At 32.1% G+C, this 12,742-nt stretch overlaps 1 protein-coding gene across 12 annotated transcripts in view; it reads left to right on the top strand.

Moving 5' to 3' along the window:
* The window catches only part of LOC130443898 (uncharacterized), a 208,569-nt gene that overhangs the window by 100,362 nt on the left and 95,465 nt on the right, over positions 1–12,742 (top strand). For all 12 annotated transcript variants that reach the window (XM_056778788.1, XM_056778796.1, XM_056778805.1 and 9 more), the window contains 2 exons: positions 5,182–5,385; positions 7,898–8,173. In XM_056778788.1, coding sequence (XP_056634766.1) covers positions 5,182–5,385; positions 7,898–8,173 — 480 coding nt within the window. The remainder of the gene's footprint in view (positions 1–5,181; positions 5,386–7,897; positions 8,174–12,742) is intronic.

Here is a 12,742-nt window from a genome sequence, read left to right as displayed (position 1 = left end):
GTGCATATAGTTTTGTTGATGTATTTTAGTTTAAGTAATCGAACTTTGTTTATTGTGCTACCTCTCCATTATCCTCGACACTAAGACATTTATTTCTTCAGTCATCACAACAGATTGTAGTTAATTTCCTGTAGCCTAGTAACCGTTAACCAGCTACGAAGTTACATTAAGTCTTAACACGTTGGTAGGGATTTACAATTTGGTTTTCAAACTAAATCTGCTTCGTCAAGTTGCGGTTTGCGGTTTTCTATCCTGAGACATTTCAACAGTATAATAATATGAAAAGAGAATCTAAAAAATGAGTATATATACATGTTCCTGTTGTGAATATTTTCGTGCATACTGAATATTACATTAAAAGCACTGGAAATCGAATATTTACAATATTACAGGGATGTCTCATAAGTAATATCGATTTTTGTATTTGACAATTCTTACAACTCAATTTAAACATTGCGTAACTAGTCTACAATTTTGTGAAAATTATGACACATGCTGGATTTGAGACACTCTCTATATAAATAAATATTATTGGGAACATAAAACAGAATGCAATTTCAAATTATTTATTAAATACCACGATAATGCACAATCTATGTAGATGAATGTCTGGTTAAAAGTTCAGCATTGTTTTCTTAAAAAAAACAAATAGCCACTAATACAATTTGTGTGAGCATTAACATATTTATTTGTTTCTACCAATCTCCCTCGCTATCCCGTATAATTAATAATAGATAAAATCTCGTAATCAAAACAATTAACAATTCCGAAATATGTCTATGTATATTTTTAAATTGATTATTTGTGAAAATTAACGTAGAAATCATTCATCGTTGCGGAAAATGTTTCACAGCTAATTGAAACCAGTAAAACTGATACATTTTATCACGAAAATATTGCTTTGAACGCAAACTTGATATTATTCAGAAGTTAAAAATGTTTTTAACAAAATAAACATATGCTTTTTGTAATTGCCGAAACAGATTTTGTTTGAATTATCGGAAATCAATAAAGTCTTAAAAAATGTTGAATAATAACACTGCGTATCAGATATGTTAAAACGGTTCACTGAATGAAGTAGGGATGAAAAACTAAACCATATATTCAGGAAGTCTCTATGCAACAGCATAGGGGTTTCTTGGGCCACTTTTGGAAACACTGGGAATTATTGAGCACACACCTGAGCAACCGTAAACGAATCGAATAATCAAATGATATAATTGAATGGCTCTTAGTCCATTACTAATATATTACACAAAGACCTTTAAAAAAAAAGAAAGAATGAATATGAGATCACTTCAATGCATAGCAAACGATCTTCTAGTCCCACTACAAACAAGGAGACTAAAAACACTAGACCTCAATGCTCAGAACCAAACCTTCAATACTTCCGCTCAAACAACTTCTGTGATAATTGTGAAAATGAGAAGGGGGTTGAAATTGTAGTGTGTACTGAGTGCCCTGTGCTAAGAATAATGATGATCCTCGGCTTACACTTCGAGGACGGAATCTTGTGTAGATATTAAACATTTAACTAAGTTCATCGAACATTCTAGTAAGTCTAAAAAAGAGAACAGAGCAGAGGCCACCAATCCAACGTACCTACATTTTGAGTGCGGATAAAATTATTGTTTATAATAAATTTTATCTACGAATATGCGGATTATTAAGAGGATCCCGCAGAGATTATTCTTGGATTTTCATTAAATCAATTCCATACTATAGTATCATAAGCATTGTTATTTTGTCAACAACGTCAACTGAAAGTTTATTATCCAAAATTGAGAGTGATTGCGTTTTTTGATTCGTATAACATCCAAATTGTTATAAAAGAATATAGCCCAATCGGATTAGTCATTTAGATTCACGAAAATTCTAAGCAGCAAATTTCTTGGTAGTCTGAATTCAAAAATTAGAGGTACTAGACTTGTTGCTGCATCCGCCATCTTTATTTAAAGGGTTATTTTTTGTCTCTTGAATAACTCGTTTATTTTCAATTACACACAAAAAATAGTTATCACAAAAGTTGTTTACAATTAAATTTCCTACAATTTTAGTTTTCGTCAATTCTTTCCTAGTATCGATTTTTTTCGATTTATACTCGAAAAGAGGGGGTGAATTTTTTCAAATTCTCCTATCTACCTATAGCTACAATAGCCGATCCAGCACCAGAATTTTTGCTGAAGACGATATCACGTAAATGCAAAACGACGTGCGAAAAAATATGTGGTTGTCGCAAACCCAATCAAATGTTCCGTCTCATGCCACAACTGCAACGGAGAAACGTGCGAAACGTTGTCTCGATTCGAGAGCTGCTGGATGAAGACAACCTTGGTAATAAAGAAAACCGCAGAACCGTAGAACAAGTCCCTCCGACCCTCCTGAGCTTCCGGAGGAATTCTTCGACAATTACGAGGAAGAATCGAACGACGAAAATTTGGCCTAATCATCGGCTAAACGTTCCAAGCAGACGTAATTGAAATTTCGAAAGACTTTCAAAAATGTACAAGAGGAAAATAAAATTCATGTTTTCAATTGTGATAATTATACTATTCGATAAACTCATTATTTACACCCCTTTGACCCGAACTTCGGAATCATAATTGTAGTAAATAACATTTACAACACATCCAATTTACAACGACAATCAACAACAAACAGAAAAAATAATAATAAAACATCGATAATAAACGCAACAATAGAATACTCAGGTTAATCCCATCTTTTCAGGTATAAATCGAAAAAAATCGATCCTACGAAAAAATTGCTGAAATCAAAATTGTGGGAAATCTTAAACAACTTAACAACTTGAAAATTGAAAATAAACGAGTTATTCAACAGACAAAAAATAACCTTTTAAATCGGATGGCGGATACAGCAACAAGTCTGGAACCTCTCCTTTTTGAATTTAGTCTACCAGTTCCCCCTCCAACGATTTCCGATTATGGTTGAAACTTAATGATGAAGTGTTATGTTGTGCTATGTATTTTGTGGGTATACATCTTAGGCTCTGTTTATTTCGTTTACATCTTGAACGAGTACATTTTTTGAAGTCTAAATATGTAGCGGTGCTTCTCACATATTTGAGTTAGCAACCGTTCAACAGAAACTTCGCTACTTACAAAATCAAATTATGTCGCAAACATAAATCTTACGCATTGACATTCAGGGCAAAAACAAATCATTTTTCTGAAAATATATATTTACTGAATTAAACAAGAAGTACAAGTCGTCTTTACTACAGGTTTTCTACTCGATACTTGAAACGTAAAAATTATATTCAGCTGCTAGTTTACCTGCGACGCTAGTCCGAAGGCCATCAACCAAAAAGGCTTCTACAAATGAGAAACTAAATTTCTTGAAGAAGCACTGAATCATAACACATCAAACTATCAAACTATTTATTTATAAATTACCAGGATGATAAATGCACCATACAAAAAAATTCTATGAATAAATTGGTTGCTTTTGCAAACAAAATCGTATATTTGAAACTGAAGTATCATGAAGTTGTGGAAATATTTAAGAAGAATGACTGTATCATACAAAGTGTTAAAAATAGTACGAGCACATCAAGTACTTCTTGAATATAAAAGTGATTATTCGTTCACAAAATAATCAATTCCAAAAAAACCTCTAAATCTTCGAAGTAAAAATGGATATATGGAACAATGTTATCCGATTTTCCTAATTTATGTGAATACCATTGAGCTATTATACATTCTCTTCGTTCGTAATACCATCGTTACCACTCGATTTTTGAACCATCGTAAAAAGCTTGTATTTGCCTTTTAAATGGGCTCTTGCGCTAGAAAAATGAATGCAGATGTTACAGTGAATTAAATTTCCCACGAATGTACGTGAGAAGGAGAAATTTCTGTCGCCGCTGAAAAATTACGAGGTAGAGATAAAATTTTTGAACGAGATTTTTTCAAACAAAGCGATATACTAGTAACAAAGTACCTTTAGAAAACTTTGTTTATTCAATCATCCCGCCCTGTTTTCAAAGCATATTTTAAAATTAACATATTTCAAAGATTATGCCCTAAATACTTTGTTTTTTCAACATTAAGAACTATTTAAAAAGCCACTCTAAAAGAAAATTGGGAGATCTTTCCGATGAGTAAAACACCTTGTCTCTAAAACTGATGTCAAAAAAGTATTTAGCGGAAAGTGGTTACCCTTAGTACACTTTAGATTCTATTTTTTTACTATGTGTTTAATTTTAATACAAAACAGTCTGAAACTATTATACCAAAAGGCTGAAGGCTTATCGCCATTTTTCTCATGATATTTGTACGAATGTACCCCACGTACTTAAAGTCGTTAACCTTTTATCAATTATCACAGAAATATTTATGTATCAAAGAACTAACTCAATAAATAAGGGACTTAACTCGTAGTAGATAAATCATACTTTAGAAATATAATAAAAAATGAAATCGTTCATTTTTAGTTTATTTATTGATAATTCTAATATTTACAATCAATTTAAATGAGATGTTCGCAATCATTTTCGAATGACATTGTTATACAGTGTTTGTAAAATCAGATTTGAAGTAGGTAATTATACATTTGGTTGTTATTTTAGAAGTTATTACACATTAAAATCATTTCAATGAATTGCAAAAGCAAAAAGTCTTGCTATTCTAGCTGTACATAGTGGTCGGTAAGACTATACACACAAGCAAAGCCCTGTTTGTGTGCCGTTCAGTTTTTCTGTTAAACAAACGAATGTGCCCCACATACAAATGGTGATCATTTTCCCCTATATATTTGTGATGGAGCGAATATTCGTTATTCGCATTGGCGAATATTCGCATTTACTATCGCATTCGCCAAATCCAAATAAATAGGAAATAATAAATTAGTAATATGAAAATGAAAACGAAAACATATGAAGTGTTATCCCAAATGTGTTAAATAAGGGTGGTGACATATTAGCTTCGGTGTACATTTCTCTAGATTATATTTATCACATTTGCGCAAAGCAATTCGTTAAAATTTGCAATAATGACCTGCTTGAGTTAAAAATATTCATTCACGCATATTTCATGTCAAGATTTTGAACTGTTCGTTCATTTAATTCTCTTTCGAAGTAGTTAATTTGAATAAGAATTTTCTTGCCAGGTAAATAATTTACATTTACTATGAAGTAATTCATAATTATTCTTTTTTCAGTCTATGGATCAAAGTAGAAGATATGAGAGCCTTATCTCTCAATGTAAGGCTGTTTCTGCTATATCCGACCTCACTCACCTTTCTCGATCGTTACCCGTCCCACAAGGAAGAGGTCCGATTTTACGAAGAATCTTTGTTCCTCCTCAACCTCCTCCACAACCAACAGATGTCATAGAAGGAGAAATGCAAGACTCACAAATTAACGTGAGTATTATTTTTAATCGGTGAAATAATAGGTTAGCAGATTATGAATTTCATAGAAACAAGTTTAATAAAGATAATATAGTGAACTAAAAAAGGTACTAAATGGTTGTGGTTGATTCACATTATTATTATATTCTTTTCTTCACTTTGCTTCTTTATTTTTGTAACACCGCAATCTCCGTAATCTTTTGATTTTGAGGATCATAAATATATAAGAATATACCATTGTGTACCCTTTTTGTGTGTTGCGTTTCACAGTTTTCTGATTCAGGCACAAATTTCTGTCACTCTTTGTTATTCCCACCATTTTGATAATAGTTTTTTTTTCTTCTAAAATTGCGACAATTGTGTTTATCCAAGATTTCTCTTTCTACCTATCTACCTTGTCAAATCGTTTCTGCTGATCTATTACTCTCCATTCTACAAAGATGTCCAAACCTTCTAGGCATTTGTTTTTAATTTATTTTATGCTCAGGTTCCCTATTCAAGTCTTGCCTTATGGTTTCTTCTTCGATCTTTTCTGGTGACATCTTCAGCTCTGCGTGAATATTTGAATTGAGCTGCTTGAATTTTGCTTTTAACTGAGTTTGTAAGTACCCAATTTTGGTTATCATAAATGAGGTCAATTAAATATTCGATATTCCTCACTTGTTCCAAATGTATTTAATTTAATTTGATTTTCAGCATTTTTTCTCAATACCATTATTTTTGTCGGCAAAAAAAAATTCAGTGATTTCAACCATTTTCAATATTTCTTGAATCCTACTTTTATCTGCTTCGTTTATGTTTCCACTTTTTTCAATACATCATTATCATTATAAATAGTGCCGGACTCGATACTCCCCTGTATTAACCCTTCTTCAGCAGTAAAATCCTCGGATTAGTCATTATTTTTCCTCGCCTGATTCCTTGTTTTTTCATATATACTTTTGATATTATTTCTCAATTTTCTTCAACTCCTATTTGTTGTAAACTATTACAATATGTTTTCTTCAGTCGATATGAAACAAAGGTATACTTTTTGATTTGTTCCCAGTTATTTTATCTATTATCCGGTAACAAACTGCTTCATATCTTTTCAGCTTTTCTACTTCTTGTTTAACTGCTTCTCTTTGTATCGGTTGTTCGTGTTTCATAGTTTTTTAGCTCTAGATGCCTCTCATCTTGGATTCCCAGTATACTTAATCTGTCTTTAGCAAGCTTCTTCTGTGTCACTTAACACTGTATTTCTTGGGCTTTTCTTTAAATTTTATTCTTTTCAGTTCTTTCTTTTGCTCTACTTTTTGTATCAACCTGATTAAATATTAACAAATGTTCATTTTCTAGTTCAATTTCCCATTAATCATTTCTTTTGTTTCTCTAGTTTGCAATATAATCCACATTTCTTCTTGAAATTCTTGAATTAGTTAATTTTACAATCCTGATAATCCTCTTTTGTTCCATGGTTTTATTTCCCATATCTTTCCTTATCTATGATTTTCTTCGTAATATATTTTACTTCATTGGTCTTTTTGTGTACCTCTTATTGCTTTTTTTGTACGTTTTGCTCAATTATCTTTGTCATATACGTTTTTAAAGCCATTTTCATATTTTTCAGTTTTAATCTTCAAAATTCAACGTATCCGTGAACTGTTACCATAAAGTCAGTCAATTGGTTTTATACCACTATGGATAAAATAAATATGTTGAGACGAAAAATAAACTTGTTGGAAATAAAGCAACTTTAGTGTATATAGTGGTATAGTTGACCGAACATGAGCTAGAAATTTCTGAGAAATCTAGAATGGATCAGAAGTGTGGATGAAATAGAGCTGGAAATTAATGTGGAAACTCGTAAAAGCAATATTACTTTGAAATTTGAGCTTCAACTTTCGAATGTTCCAAAACTACTGTACCCTAATCGTGAAGTTATAATGAACATAAACTTGAAATAAATATTAGTTAAGATGTTTTCACATTTCATTTTTCTAAATTTTTCATAGAAGTTATGTGTCCGAAGTTTCCAGCCCCGAAAATTAATCAAAACTGACAAAAACTGTTAATTATTGTTTGCTATAAAAAATCTAAATGATTGCTAATATCTATAGTTTTCTTCTCATAAATAACATATAAATAATAACTTAAGTATGAAGTTGACGCCTGCCAAAACAACTGGGCAAAGTATCGTGAATTGATACTGATCCATTGAAGGTACTGCCTTCAATGTTGGTTGTACAACCACCCCGCCCTTGCACATTTAAAATAAAAAAGTATTCTGTCAAAACTCATAGCGTTTTTTTTATCAGAAAGCTTCATTGTTTTGCTACTATTGATTACATCGATTTTAGGTGTGTTTGCAAGAGATTTCAGGTGTTTAAGTACGTTTAAGTTTAAGTAAGTTTAAGTTTACTCGCCAACAAATAACGAAGCGGAAAGAAGAAAATAATGTTAATAAACAAAATCAACAAAATAAATAACAACTGAATCATGCAAAACAGTTAAAATGTACCTTTCCATTTTTCTATTGTTTCAGGATGGAATACCCCCACCCTTAAGAGATGAACTAGTGATAGATAAACTATCAGCAGTACAACTAAAACCAAGTCACGATGTCCTAAAAAAAGAAGCATTGGATTTAGATGTGCAAATTCGTCAAATACAAGATTCTATAGATACATTGCTTCGCATGCAACAAAAGTCCGTGGAATCATCACTTTATAACAAAGCCAACGAATTGCAAGAAGACATATCAATGAAGAGGTTCGACCTTAGAGTTGCACAGATACATCTTAGTGCCATTAATTCACAGGTAAAGCATTATACTCCGAATATTCTATTAAATACCAGTTATTGGGGTTTTGTTGTTTCAACAGAGGGTAGTTTTATGATTAACGACATCACATCTGTAGGAGGTTTCACTGGATTTTATACCTAGGTTGAAACGAAATCGCTATTTGCGTGCTTTACACGAACTCGGAAACCCGACAGAAGACGAGGCAAAGAATTTTTTGCATAGTATATCAAAGAGAAAAATAGAACTGTTAGAATTGTCACGATCTTCAAACATTTTGCTTCTATCGATATATTTCAGTATATATATATCTTTGTTTTTCTATAGAATATTTTCGAAAGGAAAAGAAAAATTTTATGTTTTTCATAAAATACTCATTGAACCTTCTCTTATTATATCTCAGACAATATTTATTGACTGTTACTTTCATGAATAGAAATTAGTTTTTTATAAAAATCCACGAACCAACCAATTGGACCCAAGTGAAAAATTTCATTTTTCATTTCGCTCAAATGATTTACATATTAGTCATCTTATACTAAGGATATTCTACGAAATGAGATAAAAGAAATAGTCACAGTAAAAGTATTTTTTTCAACTTAAAGAGAAAGGCAAAATTTTTTGATCTCACCCTAGACGAATAACACAGAGTAGTACTTGATTCTCTAATGTTTAGATTTCTGTGAGGTTTAGAAAAAAAAGTTTGTGAAATAATTATCGAATTATGTTTTTACAAAAGTGATAGAATGGATATCTTTCATAATGTCGATAATCCTAAAGAAACCCAGCAGACATTAATGCGAAAACTATAGAGGCAGTGCAATTAGAGGATGTAGTGCAAAATACCACAATTCAAAATCTAAAGAGAATGTAAGGACCTTGAAGTGGAACGGCCGGCAGATCCACATTTGATCACTGTGTTACAAAATAATCCAGAAAAAACTACAATAGAACAAGCAATCCACTTATTAGATATAGATCTACAGAAGGCATATGATAGTGTACACTTCAGCAAACGGACAACGCTATTCAAGATCTACTTGGAGCAGGCACTCCAGTGACAACGCTACACTATAGACGCAATGCTATGCAGGCGACCAAATAGTAATAGCACGATGATTTAAGCTACATGACTCATAGAACTCATAGGTGAGTATAGGAAATGGACTTGGAGAACGGGACAAAAATAAAGCATAGCAAAGAATATAGATTCTTAGGAATGAAAATTACACAAGATGGAACACTCGACACAGCAATCAAAGAGAGAAATATACAGGATAAACAAGCTAACACATGACTCAATAAGTCGTGTGACTAATTAAGAAAAAAACATTTTTTTGCCATCAATGTTATCGCCTTCAAGAGCAATACAATCATTCCAACGCCTTTTGATGCCGTGCTTATGGAAAGATTTGACTTTTGTCTCAAAATAGGCTTTAGTTTCAACAATTGCTTCTTCATTTGACCTAAATTTCTTACCGGCGATTATTTTTTTGAGATCAACCAATACCCGGTAGTCACCGAGGGCCAGATCTGGTTTATCCGGTAGATTAGAGAGCAAATTGAAATGTACTTCGCTCAATTCAATGATCATTGCCATCGGCTTGTGAATCGGTGCATAATCTCCCATTTTTGAAGATAGTCAGTGAACAATATTTTCACAGTCCACTCAGATGATGATCGTTTTGATTCCGGAATGAAGTGATGGATCAATGTTTCATCCATTCTCGCATATCGATGCAAAAAATCGGATTTAGTATGTATAAACATGGCCAAACAAATCTCTGAATCATTAACACGTTGTTGTTTTTGATCGACTGTGAGTAAACGCGGCACCCACTTTGAAAAAAGCTTTCTCATAGTTGAATGTTTATACATAATTGTGAACACATTTTCTTTTGATATCTTCACGGCCACCGCTATCTCACCTTCAACGGTGTCTATACGATCAAGTTGAATTGATTTTTCGGCATTGATAACGGTTTTTGGTCGGCCAATTTTAGTGCGATTTTTTCAAAAAGTTTCAGTGTAATTCAACTAGTTATAATTATTTTTTGACTCTATGAATCCAAGTCAATGTGTATTATTTATTTTTTCTCATTTTCTTACTTCAGAATTTACTGCTGTTGCAGCCCTCAGTCAATAATTCAACATTAATTTACAGAATTACATTTCCAGGTAGCAACCATTCAAAAATTCAAACTTTACCTTATAAACTTCCTCGTGCCTTTTCGCCCTTATTCGGTCCACATTTCAGCTGCAATCTGCGCGAAGGACAATTTGCGCAATCAGGATTATCAATAAATTGTTGTCCTAGCTCCTGAACGGATCCTAAAAGCGTGCTTACTACTTTCGAAATTGAATAGCTTGTTTTTCATCGATTCTATCGTGTTGTCGTGTGTATTGTTGAATATTTTTCAAATAACCTGCTGTGATATTGTTGTTGATTGTGATTTTGTACGTTGCTGTTACGTTTCCCACAACATTTTGGTTAAATAACGTTTATTATCGTGAGATTTTCGCGCGCTAAAATGGGTTGGGTAACGTTGAAAACCCATTTGGTAAGTGAAAAATTTTGTTTTCGTCTGATAATCAAAGAAAAAATATCTAGAGAAGTTCCACAAACACAGATGCTATTGCAATAATTCAGTCTTCTAAAACATACCATTCCATAAAGAGCTTTGATGATTAACGAAAACATTCTCTGTTATTTAGATTTTTCAGTATCTATAAATAACAGGCTGGGTTTATGCAGGATGTTTTTATGAAAAGGTTTTTTTAACATCCTATCATGCTACATAATTCAGGAAGAAGTAATCATGTTATTTCACTGTGTCTTATTCCTAGCTTATATTTGGTAATGACAGCAATTTTATGTTTAAAACAAAATAAAGCCGACAGGACTTTATTACAGAAACAAAATAAATATGTGATAATTTTGTTGAATTTTATTTGTTTGTTTGTTGAATGTTAAATTATATTTTGATAAAGACCCGCAAAAAAGTTCTTTCAGTTTCAATTAAACTCAAATTTTAATTCAAGAAAACCTACAATCAAGACAATTCATCACATAATTACTAGATCAATAATTAATTTGATGGGAGGAAATTTATAAGGGTAATAAGAAAATAATATATCTAAAAATGTCAAGGGCTATTGCTCTAGATACTAGAACAATATCAGTGCATAAAAGCATTCAATACTAAGTAGTTCTCAACATTAATAATGAAATTTCAAGAGAAATCAATTTTTGTTAACATATTAAGCTTCTAGATATTTTCAAATTCTTCTACAATCAGTTTTCACTTTGTATTTTTATATATCGAATACTAAGGGTTCCAATATAACTATAACAAATAAAACCAGTGAGTTTCTTGTCGTATGGAATACCTAAACCATCTGTGCATGCAATGAATTCTACCAAAAACTGCCTAATTACAACTGTGACCCAACGCTTTGTTGATTCAAATTGCGCGTCAAGAGATTAAAATTACTTCCACCGAATAAAAAATTCATTGAGCAAAACCGTTGAACTAACCAAAAAATACCCTGGAAAATGAGAAATTATACACCTTCTATCATTGTTGGTTGAAATGAGGGTTTAAAATATGTATACGAATTTGTAATTTTAAAATAACTGGAGGTAAACGATTTGAACTAAATAAATTGTTCAGTCACAAATAGGTAACTTCAATAATTATGTTATTACTTAAAGTTTCAGCAAATAGTTCATAGATAAAGTTATATTATCGGTGGACCCAAACAATCATCTTTGCAGCGCTGGAGTGATCCCGACTATAATTGTGTTATTATCTTCAACTTTACATATTTTGTGACAGTTTTTCGTGTTTAATTAGAATTTCATTTGAAGAAGACCTCAAATCAAGTCAAATTATCACAAAAAACAATCCTTGCACCATCCCATTGATGTTCTAATTCATTCCATCTGGTACATTGTCGAGATACACTTCCTCGACTGCTATTACTTTCGTTCTACTGTCCACAAAACGGTAGTTCATCCAAACATCTCCAAACGCCACATCGTCGATCTTTGGTGTAGCAGGTTTTCCCATAACCTCGGGAACCAAATTACTGATGAGAGGGAACAGTACAACCGCCCCTACAGCAATGCATACCCAATTAACACACTCGTTAGATTCAAAAGCTGCTTGAGTGCCATTCTCTTTACCATCATTAGGGTTTTTTCTTCTTTTTATTCTTCGCGCCACACTGCAAAGGAAAAATTTTCCTCTATCACGGCCATTCTGAAAATCAAATATATCCTACATAAATAAGTCCCTAACTCAGTCAGGTGATCCAAAATATTAAAATAGTTCATTGTTTTATACGTAGAGATGATTTCATCACAAAAAACTAATGCTAAGATCTTATTTACTAATTAATAAACCTTTACGTACTTTAGAATTGAAATATGGGGCTCGTACCGTTCTTCAGACTCTTGGTTTAGTTCAGCATCGTGTTGGTAGATCCAAATCTCATCTACAGGTTTTGAATTATATACAAAATCATTTTTAAGAAACTTTACATTTGTTTAGAAAGATGTAATACCACTTTAAACAAACAATC

This window comes from Diorhabda sublineata, chromosome 1 (assembly GCF_026230105.1).
Source record: "Diorhabda sublineata isolate icDioSubl1.1 chromosome 1, icDioSubl1.1, whole genome shotgun sequence".
Classification (NCBI taxonomy): domain Eukaryota; kingdom Metazoa; phylum Arthropoda; class Insecta; order Coleoptera; family Chrysomelidae; genus Diorhabda; species Diorhabda sublineata.
The sequence above is the reverse complement of the archived record's forward strand: the minus strand, read 5'-3'. Positions and strand labels throughout refer to the sequence as shown.